Raw genomic sequence first — 20,207 nt, forward strand, 5'->3', positions numbered from 1 at the left:
TGATAGGTGACGTAACAGGGATTAAACTGATAGGAATAGTACTACTTAACACACCACTCATATCTGGTGGCACAGTACATTGCACAGCGCACGCGCAGTGCCCCATATTGGAAGTAGGAGGACCGACCAAGCATCTTTTTCCATCTCCCGGTTCCTAAAATCTATTCCATAGACCGGCCCCTGATAGGGGACGTAACAGGGATTAAACTGATAGGAATAGTACTACTTAACACACCACTCATATCTGGTGGCACAGTACATTGAACGGCGCACGCGCAGTGCCCCAAATTGGTAGTAGGAGGACCGACCAAGCATCTTTTTCTATCTCCCGATTCCTAAAATCTATTCCATACATGTCCCCTGATAGGGGACGTAACAGGGATTAAACTGATAGGAATAGTACTACTTAACCACTTCAGCCCCCTAAGCTTAAACACCCTTAATGACCAGGCCACTTTTTACACTTCTGCACTACACTACTTTCACCGTTTATTGCTCGGTCATGCAACTTACCAACTAAATGAATTTTGCCTTCTTTTCTTCTCACTAATAGAGCTTTCATTTGGTGGTATTTCATTGCTGCTGACATTTTTACTTTTTTTTGTTATTAATCGAAATTTAACGATTTTTTTGCAAAAAAATGACATTTTTCACTTTCAGTTGTAAAATTTTGCAAAAAAAAGACATCCATATATAAATTTTTCTCTAAATTATTGTTCTACATGTCTTTGATAAAAAAAAAATGTTTGGGTAAAAAAAAAAAATGGTTTGGGTAAAAGTTATAGCGTTTACAAACTATGGTACAAAAATGTTAATTTCCGCTTTTTGAAGCAGCTCTGACTTTCTGAGCACCTGTCATGTTTCCTGAGGTTCTCCAATGCCCAGACAGTACAAACACCCCACAAATGACACAATTTCAGAAAGTACACACCCTAAGGTATTCGCTGATGGGCATAGTGAGTTCATAGAACTTTTTATTTTTTGTCACAAGTTAGCGGAAAATGATGATTTTTTTTTTTTCCTTACAAAATCTCATATTCCACTAACTTGTGACAAAAAATAAAAACTTCCATGAACTCACTATGCCCATCAGTGAATACCTTGGGGTGTCTTCTTTCCAAAGTGGGGTCACTTGTGGGGTAGTTATACTGCCCTGGCATTTTAGGGGCCCAAATGCGTGCAAAGTAGTTTGAAATCAAAATCTGTAAAAAAAAAGCCGGTGAAATCCGAAAGGTGCTCTTTGGAATGTGGGCCCCTTTGCCCACCTAGGCTGCAAAAAAGTGTCACACATGTGGTATTGCCGTACTCAGGAGAAGTTGGGCAATGTGTTTTGGGGTGTCATTTTACATATACCCATGCTGGGTTAGAGAAATATCTTGGCAAAAGACAACTTTTCCCATTTTTTATACAAATTTGGCATTTGACCAAGATATTTATCTCACCCAGCATGGGTATATGTAAAATGACACCCCAAAACACATTGCCCAACTTCTCCTGAGTACGGCAATACCACATGTGTGACACTTTTTTGCAGCCTAGGTGGGCAAAGGGGCCCACATTCCAAAAAGCACCTTTAGGATTTCACAGGTCATTTTTTACACATTTTGATTTCAAACTACTTACCACACATTAGGGCCCTTAGAATGCCAGGGTAGTATAACTACCCCACAAGTGACCCCATTTTGGAAATAAGACACCCCAAGGTATTTCATGATGGGCATAGTGAGTTCATGGAAGTTTTTATTTTTTGTCACTAATTAGTGGAATATGAGACTTTGTAAGAAAAAAAAAAAAAAAATTATCATTTTCCGCTAACTTGTGACAAAAAATAAAAAATTCTAGGAACTCGCCATGCCCCTCACGGAATACCTTGGGGTGTCTTCTTTCCAAAATGGGGTCACTTGTGGGGTAGTTATACTGCCCTGGAATTCTAGGGGCCCTAATGTGTGGTAAGTAGTTTGAAATCAAAATGTGTAAAAAATGACCTGTGAAATCCTAAAGGTGCTCTTTGGAATGTGAGCCCCTTTGCCCACCTAGGCTGCAAAAAAGTGTCACACATGTGGTATTGCCGTACTCAGGAGAAGTTGGGCAATGTGTTTTGGGGTGTCATTTTACATATACCCATGCTGGGTGAGATAAATATCTTGGTCAAATGCCAACTTTGTATAAAAAAATGGGAAAAGTTGTCTTTTGCCAAGATATTTCTCTCACCCAGCATGGGTATATGTAAAATGACACCCCAAAACACATTGCCCAACTTCTCCTGAGTACGTTGATACCACATGTGTGACACTTTTTTGCAGCCTAGATGCGCAAAGGGGCCCACATTCCTTTTATGAGGGCATTTTTAGACATTTGGATCCCAGACTTCTTCTCACTCTTTAGGGCCCCTCAAATGCCAGGGCAGTATAAATACCCCACATGTGACCCCATTTTGGAAAGAAGACACCCCAAGGTATTCAATGAGGGGCATGGCTAGTTCATAGAATTTTTTTTTTTTGGCACAAGTTAGTGGAAATTGATTTTTTTTGTTTTTTTCTCACAAAGTCTCCCTTTCCGCTAACTTTGGACAAAAATTTCAATCTTTCATGGACTTAATATGCCCCTCAGTGAATACCTTGGGGTGTCTTCTTTCCAAAATGAGGTCATTTGTGGGGTGTTTGTACTACCCTGGTATTTGAGGGTCTCCGCAATCATTACATGTATGGCTAGCATTAGGAGTTTCTGCTATTCTCCTTATATTGAGCATACGGGTAATGAGATTTTTTTTTTTCGTTCAGCCTCTGGGCTGAAAGAAAAAAAGAACGGCACAGATTAATTCATTCGCATCGATCAATGTGGATGAAAGAATCTTTGCCAAAAAAAAAAAAGGAGGGGAAAGGCGTCTGCCAGGACATAGGAGCTCCGCCCAACATCCATACCCACTTAGCCCGTATGCCCTGGCAAACCAGATTTCTCCATTCACATCAATCGATGTGAATGAATAAATCATTGCCGGGATTTTTTATATATTTTTTTATATACAAAGTGTTTGCCAAAGCATATGAACACCGCCGCCTCCTCAGCTCATATGCCTCGGCAAACGTATCTTTTACTGCAGAAGAGAAATTTCGTCTTGCAGCGCCGCATACACCGACTTTTGTGTAATCTGACAGCAGCGCAATGCTTCTGTCAGAATGCACATCAGTGCTGCAGCTAGTCGATCGGTTGGTCCACCTGGAAGGTAAAAAAAAAAAAAAAAAAAAGAAAAAAACCAGGCCGAAACGCAATAAATTTATTAAGTTTATAATAAAATTTGAACGGAACATATAAACTTTATTTAACTTTTTGAACTGAACGTTAACTTTTTTGCTTCCCGGTGATTTTTTTTTTTTTTACCTTTATACGACAAACCTCTCCTTCCCCATGGGACAATGTGCAAAGGGCAAATCGCCCAAAGATGTGGCGAAGTACATTATGCACTTTATCCCAGGTGAAAGGAGAGGTTTGCAGCAGCTGTCAGTGAAAGGGCCCTAATAGCCTTGTGTGCCTGTCCTGTGAGATGCAATCCCTATGCTAAGTGTACCTGTGTGTGGTACTTCCAGAAACACTCTCCAAAGCATAGGGCAGGGTGGTCAGGGCAGTCAGGACAGAAATAGCGGGTGTCACGCCTTATTCCACTCCTGCTACAGACACAACATTTTTTTCGGGGTGGCGGTCGGTTTGAGGTACCAGCAACGACATGGGGAAATGTCGCTCGTGTAGACGGCTCACTACACTGGTGGTTGGGGCCATGGAACCTCCTGGATACAGGAGGTTCGCGATGATCTCTTCCTGAAATTTAAGGAAGGATCCTGTTCTCCCAGCCTTACTGTAGAGAACAAAACTATTATATGCAGCCAATTGAATCAAATATACAGACACCTTCTTATACCAGCGTCTGGTGCGTCGGGAAACTAAATAGGGAGCCAACATCTGGTCATTGAAGTCCACCCCTCCCATGAGCGCATTATAGTCGTGGACACAGAGGGGCTTTTCAATGACACTGGTTGCCCGTTCAATTTGGATTGTCGTGTCTGCGTGAATTGAGGAGAGCATGTAAACGTCACGCTTGTCTCTCCATTTCACCGCGAGCAGTTCTTCGTTACACAAGGCAGCCCTCTCCCCCCTTGCAAGACGGGTGGTAACGAGCCGTTGGGGGAAGCCCACGCGACTAGTTTGCGCGGTGCCACAGCAGCCAATCTGTTCTAGGAACAAATGCCTGAACAGGGGCACACTTGTGTAAAAATTGTCCACATAAAGATGGTACCCCTTGCCAAATAAGGGTGACACCAAGTCCCAGACTGTCTTCCCACTGCTTCCCAGGTAGTCAGGGCAACCGACCGGCTCCAGGGTCTGATCTTTTCCCTCATAGATCCGAAATTTGTGGGTATAGCCTGTGGCCCTTTCACAGAGCTTATACAATTTGACCCCATACCGGGCGCGCTTGCTTGGGATGTATTGTTTGAAGCCAAGGCGCCCGGTAAAATGTATTAGGGACTCGTCTACGCAGATGTTTTGCTCAGGGGTATACAAATCTGCAAATTTCTGGTTGAAGTGGTCTATGAGGGGCCGAATTTTGTGGAGCCGGTCAAAAGATGGGTGGCATCTGGGACGGGAGGTTGTGTTGTCGCTAAAGTGCAGGAAACGCAGGATGGTCTCAAAACGTGTCCTGGACATAGCAGCAGAGAACATGGGCATGTGATGAATCGGGTTCGTGGACCAATATGACCGCAATTCATGCTTTTTGGTTAGACCCATGTTCAGGAGAAGGCCCAGAAAAATTTTAAATTCGGAAACTTGGACAAGTTTCCACCGGAAAGACTGGGCATAAGAGCTTCCCGGGTTGGCGGCTATAAATTGAGTGGCATATCGATTTGTTTCTGCCACGACTAAGTCCAAGAGCTCCGCAGTCAAGAACAGCTCAAAAAATCCCAGGGCCAAACCGTTCTGAGCTGTCTTAACCCGAACTCCAGACTGGGCGGTGAAAGGGGGAACTACAGGTGCGGTTGAAGTTGGGGACTGCCAATCAGGGTTTGCCAGCACCTCAGGGACTCTAGGGGCTCTACGGGCCTGTCTGTGCGGTGGCTGCGACGGGGTAACTATTGCACGTGCCACCGTACCAGCTTCAACTGCCCTTCTGGTGCTCGCCACATCACCATGTTGTACGGCAGTGCTGGTACTAGGTCCAGGATGTGCTGCGCTGCTGGTGTATGCCTCACCACGTAATCCGACAGCGCCAGCCCCACTCTGCTGCCCTTGAAACGGATCCTGCGCAACCTGTGGTCTAGCAACAAGGGGCCGGGTACGCCTGGTTCTATCAGGGACCTGAACCTCCTCGTCCGAACTTTGGGTCAGAGAGCCACTGCTTTCTACAGGTTCATATTCTGACCCGCTAGATTCGTCAGATGAGGGTTCCCATTCCTCATCCGACTGGGTCAGAAGTCTGTAGGCCTCTTCAGAAGAATACCCCCTGTTTGCCATTTGGACTACTAAATTTAGGGGTATTCCCTGAGACTACCCAAGAAAAAAAGCAAGCCTGTCTTACAAAGGGGAGGCTAGCGAAGTACCGGAGGCCGCTGCGATTGATAAAAAATATCAAAACAGATTTTTTTATCGCCGCAGCGCTTGTAAAGTGATTGTGCAGTGATCAAAAAACAAAAAAATTTTTGTCACTGCAGCGGGGCGGGCGTGGGTGAACGCACGTGTGGGCGACCGATCAGGCCTGATCGGGCAAACACTGCGTTTTGGGTGGAGGGCGAGCTAAGGTGACACTAATACTATTATAGATCTGACTGTGATCAGTTTTGATCACTTACAGATACTATAATAGTACAAATGCTGATTAGCGATACGCTAAACAGCGAATAAGTGACTGCGGTGCGGTGGGCTGGGCGCTAAACGATCGCTAAACTACCTAACCAAGGGGCCTAAACTATCCTAAAACCTATCAGTCAATACCAGTGAAAAAAATAAGTGACAGTTTACACTGATCACTTTTTTCCTTTCACTAGGTGATTGACAGGGGCGAGCAAGGGGTGATCAAGGGATTAATTGGAGTGATGGGGGGTGATCTGGGGCTAAGTGTGGTGTTGGTGGGTACTCACAGTGATGTGTGCTCCTCTGCTGGAACCAACCGACGAAAAGGACCAGCAGAGGAGCACAGAAGCCATCTAACACATTATATTTATAAATATAATGTGTTAGATGGCTTCTGATTTGTTTTTTTGAAAATCATCAACCTGCCAGCGACGATCATTGGCTGGCAGGTTGATGACGAACTTGTCTTTTAAATTTTGCCGGCCCGCGATGCGCATGCGCCACCAGATATGCGCAACCTGTATTGGGCTGGCTTTGCCCGAAATCTTGCGTCGCAAGAGAGGACGCACCGGCGCGTCCACCCAGAGTAACAGGACCGCCGCAAACACGCAATCCTGCGTACGGCGGTCCTGAGCAGGTTAAACACTCCACTCATATAGGGTGGCACAGTACATTGCAAGGCGTACATGCAGTGCCCCAAATTGGAAGTAAGAGGACCGACCAAGCATCTTTTTCCATCTCCCGGTTCCTAAAATCTATTCCATACACCGTCCCCTGATAGGGGACAAAACAGAGATTAAACTGTTAAGAACAGATTTTTTTTAATTTAAAAAAAAGAGGACAGCTCTGCGGAGCTGGGTATTTTTTGGCCGCGTTACTGAACTCTCATGCACAATGGCTGTAGGCTCATGCGTCCTTTTGCGGAGGTGACAAACCTGGTCAATCAAACCCAAGGCAACATCATCGACCTCATCCCATATGCGTTTTTTCTGGAGCGTGCCCTGCGAAGAGTGCTGGATCAGGCCCTAGATGAGCATGAAGAGGAAGAGTTGTGGTCACCATCACCACCAGAAGCAGCCTTGTCGTCGTCGATTGCTGGACCTGCAGCAACGCAGAGAGAGGAGTCTGAAGAAGAGGAGGAAGGTGGCTTTGAGGAGGTGGAAGACCAACCACAGCAGGCGTCCCAGGGTGCTTGTTGTCACCTATCGGGGACCCTTGGTGTTGTGCGTGTCTGGGTGGAGGAAGAGACCTTCAATGACGTCAGTGAGGACAAGGAATGAGACATGGCTAGCTTGGTATCCAACCTTGTGCAATGGGGAGTTTGCGGTTGTGCAAATGGACTGTTTGCGGTTGTTTGCGGTGCGTTAAACGGGGAGTTTGGTCTGTCATAGTTTGGTCTGTCACTGTGAAGCAGGCGTAACCCTTACACTACCTGATCGATACAACATCATACCTGATGTTTTAAAGCACGTTATTCCAAACAATTTAGGAATGTTAGGTGATTTATGCCCTTTATGGATTAAAACCCGACTCTGCGTCAACTACGTAATTTTCCATGGGAGTTTTGCCATGGATCCCCCTTCGGCATGCCACAGTCCAGGTGTTAGTCCCCTTGAAACAACTTTTCCATCACTGTTGTGGCCAAAAAGAGTCCCTGTGGGTTTTAAAATTCGCCTGCCTATTGAAGTTAATGGCGGTTCGCCCGTTCGTGAACATTTGCAGAAATTCTTGTTCGCCGTTCGCGAACGGAAAATTTTGTGTTCGCGACATCTCTATACCTCTAGTCAATAATTTAGAATATTCTATTCTGTGGCGCCCTCTACAGCAGAGGTAGGTGATGCAGCCGGTTCAGCTGCACAGGTCATGGATATTGGACTGTTCCCTGTATAATACAATTCTTGACAAATCCCATTCTTGTTAGATTGGTTAGTAATATGTGATAACATGACGAAACTCACTTACGTTCAACATTCAGCGTCCTCTTCTTCACTGTGGTCACGCCTGGTTTGAAGGTCACTCTACAGAATAATGGAGAATTGTTGTGTGACTTCCTTGGGGTGAATGTGATATTGGAATGGACGGTTCTGCTGCCATCTCCATAGGTGACATCATACTTCTTCTGTCTTATACCAGTCATGGGTCCTTCCCATGTAATCTGTGGTCTTATCATCCGGCATCTACCAGGACTTGTACAGGTCCAAGTCACCTCCTCCCCATTCACCAGCCTTGTAGAGGAGATGATAGGTTTATCTGTGAGGTCTATAAGAATAAAACATTATATGAAAATCGAAAGAAGGGAGGAGGACGTACAACCTATAACGTACAAACATCAAAAAATAGAAAGTAGTCTATTTTTGGCCATGACGGACCCCACTGAAATCAATAGGACCATTATAACGGTCGTTAGACAGGAGTGTACCCATCTAATGTCTGTAAAAAATGGGTAGACTAGTGTAAAATGTCCTGACCACTATGGGTGACATTATTACTGCTGGGGGCCACTATGAGAGATATTATTACTGCTAGGGGCCACTATGGGGGATATTATTACTGCTAGGGGCCACTATGGGGAATACTATTACTGCTGGGGGCCACTATGGGGAATACTATTACTGCTGGGGGCCACTATGGAGACATTATTACTGCTGAGGCCCACTATTGAGGACATTATAACATCTGGGGGCCACTATTGAGACATTATTACTACTGGGAGCCACTATGAGGAACATTATTAATGCTAGGGGTTACTAGTGTGGACATTATTACTGCTGAAGTTAGTATGAATATATTATTACTGCTGTGGCCACTATGGGGATTTTATTACTGCAGGGGGCCACTATGGGTGATATTAGTACTACTGGGGGCCACTATGGGGATTTTATTACTGCTGGGGGCCACTATGGGGCATATTATTACTGCTGGGGGCCACTATGGAGGCATTATTACTGTTGGGGCCTACTATTGGAGACCTTATTACTGCTAGGAGCCACTATGAGGAACATTATTAATGCTATGGGCCACTATGGAGACATTTTTAACATTTTTACTGCTGGGGCCCACTATGGGAATATTATTACTGCTGGGACCACTACGAGGGACATTATTACTGCAGGCGGCTACTATGGAGACTTTATTACTGCTGGGGGCTACTATGAGGGACATTTTTGCTGCTGTGGGCCAGTGTGAGGAACATTATTAATGCTAGGGGCAACTATGGAGAAGTTTTTACTGCTGGAGGCTAAAATGGGGGGCATTATTACTATTGGGGGCCACTGTGGAGGACATTATTACTGCTGGGGCCACTATGGAGGACATTATTATTGTTGGGGGCCACTATGGGGGACAGTGAGGTCTATGTGTCCATTTTTAGATGCACTGATGTATATGAAGTTAATTTTTTTGTTTGTTTTTATTTTATTTTTGGGGAATGGGGGTGATTTGACTTTTTATATATATATTTTTTATATTTTTAAAAACTTGTTTTTAACCTTTTTTTTTTAGGCCCCAAGGGTCTAACATAATGCAGTCAGCGGATTGACTCTTGTATTTATTAATTAAATTAATTCTCCACTATGGCGGACATTATTACCACTGCGGGCCACTATGGGGGATTTTATTACTGCTGGGGGGGCCACTATGGGGACATTATTACTGCTGGGGGAACTATGGGGGACATTATTCCTGCTGGGGGCCACCATTGGGCCATTATGTATACTACAGGATTTGGGATTCTATAAAAAAAAAAAAAAAGCCAATGGAATTCTTCTATTTTTAGCCAATGTTTTCCACGACTTTTAAAAACAGATACAAAGTGGGCATTAAAAACGGCCAGGAAATGGATGCAAAACTGGTTGAAAAATGGGCATGAAAAGCTACCAGTGCGTCCGTTCTTCATAGCCATTTTTTTTACAGTAATGTGAATGTAGCCTTGTGGTTTTATAAGAACTGGTTTTGCTACTACCAGAGCACGGACTGCGCATGCGCCGCTACATAGCAGATACTAGTAGGTGCCCGGTAGAAGGAGCAGAACCTCCGTGCTTGTGCCACCACTCAACGCTGCTCCGAAATTTACAGGGCTGGGCGAGATGTCTGGGCCTGCCAGTCTAGAGGGAGAGGGGCCTCTTTAGTAGCGGGACAGCCCCTCACTGCTCAAGAACTCAATGGATTCAAACCGATTCACTCATCTCTATTACTGAAATATCAAATTGATATGTTTAAGTGTTTTTTAAAACTTTTGCAAGGTTAAAAGGTGTTCAAAAAATAGAAAAGCAATTTTAATAAATCAGTTTTTTTCCCCAGATGGGGCAATATCCATTTCTGCTTATATTTTGGATATATGAGAAATGGGATTTATTTAATTTTTTTTTGCTTTTCTTAGACATTTTGAAACACTTTTTAATTCTTTTAGTCCCCTTTGTGACTTTTGCCTGGCATTCTGTTACACCTGCCAGAGGTGAAGTAGAGGCTGGTATATAGTAGGCCCCCAACTGCCCTGACATCTTCTTGAAGGGTTCAATGACGTGGGGCCCGCTACATACAGAAGAATGAACTTTTTTAAAAAAAAATTCATAACTTGCTCATCTCTAGCTATAACCTGTAAAAAGTGATGGCATAGCAATACCATAGGTCACTGGGGTCTGACTGTCGGGACTTTCCCACATACAAAAAATGATGGGAGTAGTAAGTCGTTGTGGACCAGACATAGTATTTGGTGACTGCGCACAGTGCGGATTATGCACATTATTTTTACTGCTTTCATTTTGTGTGGAAAAAAACACAGCATAATACAGCACAGTACTGACAAATCTCTGCTTTTCTTTGACCTGTTGTGCAGATGTTTAAATCTAGAGATGGCCTTGCGGTTCGCCCGGCGGTCGCTTCGCGGCGAACTTTGCATGTTCGCGATTCGCCGAACATGCGAACATATGGAGATATTTGCGCCCGCCATATTCTTTTACATTGTGAAGAACTTTGACCCATGACACATCCATCAGGTGGTACAGGACAGCCAATTGAGACGTTTCAGCACATGGACATACCCCCTACCTTATAAATAAACCCGATCTGGCCGCTATTTTACATTCAGTGTTTTGCCAGTGTAGGGAGAGGTTGCTGTGTGGAGCAGGGACAGGCTGTTAGGGACACCAAACACTAGCTAATAGGGCCACAAAAGTCCTTTTAAGCACTGGTATAGGTGTGCTATCGATAGGTGTGATACACAGAGGGGTGCGATATACTTATAATATACTTTTATAATGAGTCAAAAACACATAGATCTATATAGTGATCACCTGGAAGTCAGGGGCCTAGGGCAGGGCTGGCAAACCTGCAGCTCTCCAGCTGTTGCAAAACTACAACTCCCAGCATGCTCAGACAGCCTACAGGTATCAGTCTATAGCATGGCGGTAATTGTAGTTTTACAACAGCTGGAGAGCCGCAGGTTGGCCAGCCCTGGCCTAAGGGCTAGGGCCTTACTAGGGCCATATAGGGTAAGGTTCGGACGGGGTCGCTCTTATCAGGGTGGGTGGTCTGTGGTTAGGCTATCAGGGCCAGTATAGCCCCCCTGTAGGGCAATATCAGGGACAGTTCTTTGCCCACCCTGTCATTCAATACCACATCATCATCTAGCCCAGGGATGGATGTTTTTGCTTTCCCTCCGGGATTCATGGATGTGCACTGGAACCCCCCGGATTGTGGGAGGACATATGGTTTCTGATTTGGTGCCGCCGAGCACTTGTTATTGACCACATCTATGCTTTTTGCTTAACTTTAATATTTAATTTATTTTCATTGAGGGATATCTTTTACATTCACATGTCCGCAAAATGGGTCCGCATCTGTTCCACAATTTAGCAGAACGGGTTCAGACCCATTCATTTTCAATGGGGCAGGAATGTGCTGCCCGCATCCGCATTTGCGGATCTGCACTTCTGCATCCGTGCTTCCATTTCCGCAAAAAAAAGAACATGTCCTATTCTTATCCGCAATTGCAGACAAGATTACGCATTTTCTATTATAGTGCCCGCGGTGTGCGGTCCACAAATTGCAGAATGCACATTGCCGGTGTCCGTGTTTTGCAGAAAACACTTACGGACGTATGAATGGACCCTCATAGTAACATTATTAAAGGTTACGTTTTATCTTCATGTATATTCTAATGGATTGCCTTCCTTGTACAATGTTATAATATACTTTCTATGTTAGACGGTATATTATAGTGCATTTGTATTGTGCGGCAGTTGTGTGCGGTTCTGCTGCGATACTGCAGGTATATAGAGGGACAAGCGTTATTGGGGCAAATAATTTCTACTGGTGTGATATACCAGTCGGCCCCCAAAAAACTGATTGAAGCGGGGTGTTATATACCAATATACTTTCTTTATAGTGCATTTGCGCATTTTACGCGAAAATTATATTGCCGATATTTCGCATTAAAAAAATGATGAATGGAGATCGCAAATTGGAATACTACATCCGGTGTCACTGTCCATGTTGTGGGACTATTTGTGCACTTCTAGTAATTATTTCTTGGCTGCAAATATCAGCTGAAGGTTTTTCCGGTTCGCCTGCCATTAAAATGAATGGGACCTGCTGCGAACTTGCGGTTCTTGAACATTTAATCGCGTACGCGAACCGTCCCGGCAGATGTTCGTCCATCACTATTTAAATCTGCAGCATGTCTATTGTTTGTGCGATTCCTCTCCGTCTGTAGATGGTTTTTCCCATAGACTTCAATGGGGGTTTATTTACATAAATCTACCGGAAAAAAACACATCAAAACTGCTATAACTAGTGCGGAGTTATGTGTTTTTTGTGAAGTTTGGTGCAGATTTCTTGCAGATTTCATGGCCACAAATCCACGCTGTGTGCAGGAACCCTTTCTGTTTTATAGCAGAGCTCCCGACCTTAGGATTGGTGAGAGGTCCACTGGCCAGAGCCCACCATTCAGAACTTTATGGCATATTCTAACGATAGACCAGAGCAAGAGAAGATGGGAAAATCTCTTTAAAAATTAGCTGTTCCATTATCCCAAAAAAATATCAGCTGTAGAGATTGTGATATAGAAGATCCATCCATTGTGGTCACCTCTGGTCAGCTCTGGACAATATTTTGTACTCACCGGTTACATCCACATGAGGCTGGATATCCTGATAGCTGAACTTTATGGGACCATCTTCAAATCTAAAAAAATATCTTCCCTCATCTGTAGGCAATGAGTCTTCTACGGAATATGAGCAGTCTCCTCTGGACACATTTCCGGTCAGAAAGAAGCGTCCATTATTTGAATGATGTTTAAGATTATTTTTAAAAGCAATTATAATTCCACGTTCATTGAAGACTTTATACCATTCACCAGTGGTAGATATAGATAACCGTACATCTCTGGGCACGGTAAATGAGCATGGAACATGGACACAGAGACCTCGCTGCACCGTCACCGATGGACTTGTATCTATCTTATATCCAGGGAGCGGTTTATACACAGAACCTGTATAAGAAGAGACTGGGGTTAGAAGAAGAATTGTCCAACTAGACGCATGTACTGTAAGAACAAATCAAAATGCTTTAGCCCCTTCAGGATCTTACGATTTGCACCGAATCCGAATTTCCTCACGCTTTGTGGTAACGAATGGCATTTTTTCCTAAAATGGCTGCTGCATGTGTGAGGACATGGAGCAAGGAACTCTGGGAACGAGGGATCACCCATAATGCCATGCATGCAGCCAATCAGCAGCCAGCCAGCCCTATGATGTCACAGCCCGATAAATAGCCTCAGCCATCTTGGAGTCTGCCATTTTCCAGCATAATTAGTGCAGGGAGAGACGTCAGCAGACGCTAGGGACAATGATAGGAAACACTTAATTGTGCAAAAAAATGACTTATAAGTTAAGGGAAAAAGCATTAGAAGTGTGGCTAAAAAATAAATATATTTGCCGTTCAGTGGTGCAGTTGGTGCCGTTCAGGTCCATAAATATTGGGACATTGACACAATTCTAACATTTTTGGCTCCATACACCACCACAATGGATTTGAAATGAAACGAACAAGATGTGCTTTACCTGCAGACTGTCAGCTTTCATTTGAGGGTATTTACATCCAATCAGGTGAACGGTGCAGGAATTACAACAGTTTGCATATGTGCCTCCCACTTGTTAAGTGACCAAAAGTAATGGGACAGAATAATAATCATAAATCAAAATTTCACTTATTAATACTTGGTTGCAAATCCTTTAGAGTCAATTACAGCCTGAAGTTCTATTTTTTCAGAAGACTTAAAGGTAGGCAGACAATGTCATAGAGCAGCAGGAAATGCTAGCAGAATGCTTGGGTGTATAGGGAGAGGCATTACCAGTAGACAGAGGGAGCCGCTCATGCCGCTCTACAGAGCACTAGTGAGACCTCATTTGGAGTATTGTGCGCAGTACTGGAGACCATATCTCCAGAAGGATATTGATACTTTGGAGAGATTTCAGAGAAGAGCTACTAAACTGGTACATGGATTGCAGGATAAAACTTACCAGGAAAGATTAAAGGACCTTAACATGTATAGCTTGGAAGAAAGACGAGACAGAGGGGAGATGATAGAAACTGCTCAATACATAAAGGGAATCAACAAGGTGAAAGAGGAGAGAATATTTAAAAGAAGAAAAACTGCTACAAGAGGACATTGTTTTAAATTAGAGGGGCAAAGGTTAAAAAGTAATATCAGGAAGTATTACTTTACTGAGAGAGTAGTAGATGCATGGAATAGCCTTCCTGCAGAAGTGGTAGCTGCAAATACAGTGAAGGAGTTTAAGCATGCATGGGATAGGCATAAGGCCATCCTTCATATAAGATAGGGCCAGGGGCTATTCATAGTATTCAGTATATTGGGCAGACTAGATGGGCCAAATGGTTCTTATCTGTCGACACATTCTATGTTTCTATGTTTCTAACGCATAGTCTGTAACGCATAGACATCACCAGACGCTGGGTTTCATCTCTGGTGATGCTCTGCCAGGCCTCTACTGCAACTGTCTTCAGATCCTGCTTGTTCTTGGGTCATTTTCCCTTCAGTTTTGTCTTCAGCAAATTAAATGCATGCTCAATCGGCTTCAGGTCAGGTGATTGACTTGGCCATTGCATAACATTCCACTTCTTTCCATTAAAAAACTCTTTGGTTGCTTTTGCAGTATGCTTTGGATCATTGTCCATCTGCACTGTAAAGCGCCGTCCAATGAGTTCTGAAGCATTTGGCTGAATATGAGCAGATAATATTGCCCGAAACACTTCAGAATTCATCCTGCTGCTTTTGTCAGCAGTCACATCATCAATAAATACAAGAGAACCAGTTCCATTGGCAGCCATACATGCCCACGCCATAACACTACCACCACCATGCTTCACTGATGAGGTGGTATTTTTAGGATCATGAGCAGTTCCTTTCCTTCTCCATACTCTTCTCTTCCCATCACTCAGGTACAAGTTGATATTGGTCTCATCTGTCCGTAGGATGTTGTTCCAGAACAGTGAAGGCTTTTTAAGATGTTGTTTGGCAAAATCTAATCTGGCCTTCCTGCTTTTAAGGCTCACCAATGGTTTACATCTTGTGGTGAACCCTCTGTATTCACTCTGGTGAAGTCTTCCCTTGATTGTTGACTTTGACACACATACACCTACCTCCTGGAGAGTGTTCTTGATCTGGCCAACTGTTGTGAATGGTGTTTTCTTCACCAGGGAAATAATTCTTCGGTCATCCACCACAGTTGTTTTCTGTGGTCTTTCGGGTCTTTTGGTATTGCTGAGCTCACCGGTGCGTTCCTTCTTTTTAAGAATGTTTCAAACAGTTGTTTTAGCCACACCTAATGTTTTTGCTATCTCTCTGATGGGTTTGTTATGTTTTTTCAGCCTAATGATGGCTTCACTGATAGTGACAGCTCTTTGCATCTCATCTTGAGAGTTGACAGCAACAGATTCCAAATGCAAATAGCAGACTGGAAATGACCTCTGGACCTTGTATCTGCTCATTGTAATTGGGATAATGAGGGAATAACACACACCTGGCCATGGAACAGCGGAGAAGACAATTGTCCCATTACTTTTCGTTTCTTAACAAGTGGGAGGCACATATGCAAACTGTTGTAATTCGTACACTGTTCACCTGATTTGGATGTAAATAACCTCAAATTAAAGGGAACCTGTCACCTGGATTTTGTGTATAGAGCTGAGGACATGGGTTGCTAGATGGCCGCTAGCACATCCGCAATACCCAGTCCCTATAGCTCTGTGTGGCTTTTATTGTGTAAAAAAAAAACGATTTGATACATATGCAAATTTACCTGAGATGGGTCAGAGCTTGAAAATATGACTCTTCTCTGGTCACACAAGTAAGATATGACTCTTTTATGTTAATTTGCATATGTATTAAATCGTTTTTTTTACACAATAAAAGCACAGAGAGCTATGGGGACTGGGTATTGTGGATGTGCTAGCGGCCTTCTAGCAGCCCATGTCCTCAGCTCTATACCCAAAATCCCGGTGACAGGTTCCCTTTAAAGCTGACAGTCTGCAGTTAAAGCACATCTTTGTTTGTTTTATTTCAAATCCACTGTGGTGGTGTATAGAGCTAAAAATGTTACAATTGTGTCGATGTCCCAATATTTATGGACCTGACTGTATATGTTATAAAGCCTTTTGTGGAGTGTATAAGTGGAAAAAAATAAGGGCCTATTTGCCGTTCAGCGGTGCAGTTATATTTTGTAAAGCCCTTTTTTGCGTGTATTACTGGCAAAAAATATATATATTTGCCGTTCAGCAGGGCAGTTATATGTTCTAAAGCCTTTGGTGGAGTGTATAAGTGGAAAAAAATAAGGGCCTTTTTGCCGCTCAGCGGTGCAGTTATATGTTATAAAGCCCTTTTTTGCATGTATTAGTGGACAAAAAAAGTTATGTCGTTGTGTGGTGAAGTGAGAAAATTACAGCCCTTTTTGGCTTTTATTAGTGGGAAAAAAAGGGCTTATTAGCCGTTGTGTGGTGAAGTAAGAAAATTACTGACTTTTTTGGGGTGTTTTAATTTCCTTTTTATTTATTTATTTGATCTAACAGTATGTCAGACAGAGAAGTGCCAGGCCCTGCACAGGGGAGTGGCAGAGGCCTAAATGTTTCTGGTGCAGGCACAGGTCGCAGCAGAGTAAGGGGGCGTGGCAGCAAGAGTCACTTCGAGAAGTTTGAGCTCCCAGTGTCAGCTAGCGGTCGTGTCTTGACCAGCAACCCAGTGGTTCTTGAATGGTTGTGTCACAGGACGCCGGCGACGCGCGTCCTTCACCTTGCGCTGCCGACGTCCTGTTCCTCTCCGGCAGCTGCAGGAGGCGGCCTCCACGCAGAGCAGGGAGCTGCTTGGCGTCTCCGCTGCCATGGCAACGGAGGGCGAAGCGCGCCGGCCGCATGCTCCTTCTATGTGCGGCCGGTGTCCTCTGTTGCCAGGAAACCTGTGTGGGCTAGCACTCGGCTATCAGTCCTGGGACAGGTCATGTGGCGCTGGCCACGTCACATGACCTTGGCCCTTCAGTATATAAGCAGGCAACCTGCTGGCCACAGGTTGCCTGTGATATTGTTTATATAGGCTCTTGATACTCTGCTCCATTGCTTTTGAATTTGACTGACGGCTAGTTATTTGACCACGCTTCTGCTTCTCCCTTGTACTCTGACGTGACCTCCAGGTTTGACCTCCGGCTTGTTATTGGTATTGTCTTTGCATTTCCCTCGTAGTTTGACGTGACCTCTCGCTGTGACCTTTGCTAGTTTGTTGACCCTTCTCGACTGCTGTACACTCCTGTCGCCGCCCGCCGCCCGTTGCCTATCTCTGCTTTTCTCTGTCCCTCCTGCACTTACTAAAGTTAGGGATTGCCGCCCAGTTGCGCTCAGTCGCCTAGGACGGGTAAGTGCAAGTAGGCAGGGACAGGGGCGTGGGTGGCAGACTAGTGGGTGCACGCTCCCCCTCTCTCCTCCCGAACCAGCGCTCAAAAGTCAGTTCAGGTCAGGCCTTGCAGAGAATCTCAAGGATATGCTTGTGGGTTACCCCTGTCCAGAAACCTTAGAGGAGACCATGACCTTTGACATTAGATTGGACAGACGTGTCAGGGAGAGACATCGGGAACGTATTTTCTTTCCCCAGGGATCCTCCAGACCTGAACCTGCACCCAAGAGACCTAGCCAGGAGTCTCACTTGGATGAGCCTATGCAGCCGGGTATGACTCGAAGAGAACGACGCCGACTACAGGGTGCCTGCTTCTACTGTGGCGACCCGGAACATTGGGTTCGTCAATGTCCAAAGATCCCTCCCTCTGGAAGACCACCCAAGTTTGAGGGATCCAAAAGCAAGGTACTCCCGGAGGTGGTAAGAAAGAAGTTGTTATTACCTATTTCTGTTACCTTTGGTACTGTCAGGGGAGAGCTTTTATTGATTCCGGTTCTGCCTTTAGTTTTATTGATCTCAGGTTTGCGGGTCAGGTGGGAATTCCGGTCTTGAATCTGCCCACTCCCATCCGTATTGTGGCCATAGACTTCACTCCCATGTTGGGAGGAACCGTTAAATTATGCACTCCTGAATTAACTTTGTCTGTCGGGGTATGTCATTCAGAAAGGTGTTCGTTCTCGGGAATTTGCCTGTGGAGATAGTGTTAGGGATGCCCTGGTTGCAGCTCCAGAACCCGGTCATTAACTGGACCATGGGAGAGTTAGAAAGGTGGGGTCCCAATTGTAGCTCCTGTCTAACCCTTGTCCAGGCAGGGGTTTCTTCTGATGTTATGTCAATTCCTCCCTATTAGAAGAGTTCAGAGATATCTTCTCCTCATCCGAATTGGAGACTCTCCCTCCTCATAGACCCCTATGACTGCACCATTGAATTAGAGACAGGGTCTAAGTTCCCCAAGAGGTGTATTTACAACCTTTATGGCCCCGAACGCAATGCTATGAAGGAATATTTGAAGGAGAGTTTAGAAAAAGGACATATTAGGCCTTCCACCTCCCCCATGGGTGCAGGGTTCTTTTTTGTCAAAAAGAGAAATGGTGGTCTTAGATCCTGTATCGATTACAGAAAATTGAACAAGATCACCAGTAGGAATCAGTATTCTATCTCATTGATACCTGACTTGTTAAACCAGGTTTTGGGGGCTTTCTGGTTTTCCAAGCTTGACTTGAAAGGGGCTTATAATCTTATACGCATCAAAGAGGGAGATGAATGGAAAATTGCCTTCAACACCCCAGAGGGGCACTTTGAGTATTTAGTCATGCCTTTCAGCCTTAGCCACGCCCCGGCAGTTTTCCCAAAACTTTGTGAATAACATTTTCAGGGAGCTTATTGGCAAATTCGTTATTGTTTAGCTTGACAATATCTTGATTTTCTCTTCGGATTGGAGATCCCATGTCTCCCATCTTAAACAAGTGCTTGGTATCCTCAGAGAGAATCAATTGTCGGTCAAACTTGAAAAATGTGTGTTTGGAGTACAGGAAATTTTGTATTTAGGGTATATCCTTACTCCACACTCATTTAAAATGGATCCTAAGAAGGTTCAGGCTATTCAAGACTGGGTAAGACCATCCTCCCTTAAAGCATTACAACACTTTTTGGGGTTCTCCAATTACTATCGAAAATGTATTGAAAAAATTTCTGTTATGACCAAGCCCTTGACCGATTTAACTAAGAAGGGAGTGGACCTTGTTAACTGGCCACCTGAGGCTCTCAAGGCCTTCGGATCGCTTAAGATGTGTTTTCAGAATGCTCCAGTCTTGATTTAGCCTGATCCATAGGTACCATTCGTTGTTGAGGTTGACGCATCGGAGGATGGGGTGGGGGCCATTCTTTCCCAGGGGTCTTCAAATTTCACCAATTTACGACCCTGTGCGCTCTTTTCTCGTAAACTCTGTCCCACCGAGAGGAATTACGACATAGGAAACCGGGAACTACTGGCTATCAAATGGGCTTTATAGGAATGGAGACATTTTTTAGAGGGGGCCAAACACTGTGTTACGGTTCTTACTGACCATAAAAACCTAGTGTTTCTTGAAACCGCTAAACACGTTAATCCTAGGCAAGCTAGATGGGCCCTGTTCACACTTTTTAACTTCTCCATTACTTTCAGGCCAGGAAGTAAGAACCTCAAGGCGGACACCTTGTCCCGAAGTTTTTGCGCTTTCCAGCCTCATGACACCCCTCCTGAACCCATCCTGCCGGCTGATATCATTGTGGCTTCGGTTTCTCCTGACCTCTCTTTCGAAATTATTTCTGCACAGCATCTCGCACCTGCACAAACCCCCTTAGATAAGTTGTTTGTCCCGGGGCACTTCAGTCTTCGACTGTTGGGTGAGTGCCACGACTCTGTTTTTTGCGG

At 44.5% G+C, this 20,207-nt stretch overlaps 1 protein-coding gene and 1 pseudogene across 1 annotated transcript in view; both read right to left on the reverse strand.

Annotated features, from left to right (window-relative positions):
* LOC120991856 (sialic acid-binding Ig-like lectin 12) overlaps positions 1-20,207 on the reverse strand; it is a 999,480-nt gene that overhangs the window by 95,723 nt on the left and 883,550 nt on the right. Inside the window, exon 4 of the mRNA XM_040420617.1 lies at positions 7,801-8,097. Within this exon, the coding sequence (XP_040276551.1) occupies positions 7,801-8,097 (297 nt within the window). The remainder of the gene's footprint in view (positions 1-7,800; positions 8,098-20,207) is intronic.
* LOC120987352 lies at positions 6,502-6,679 on the reverse strand (annotated as a pseudogene).

Source organism: Bufo bufo, chromosome 1 (genome assembly GCF_905171765.1).
Source record: "Bufo bufo chromosome 1, aBufBuf1.1, whole genome shotgun sequence".
In the NCBI taxonomy this organism is placed as follows: Eukaryota; Metazoa; Chordata; class Amphibia; order Anura; family Bufonidae; genus Bufo; species Bufo bufo.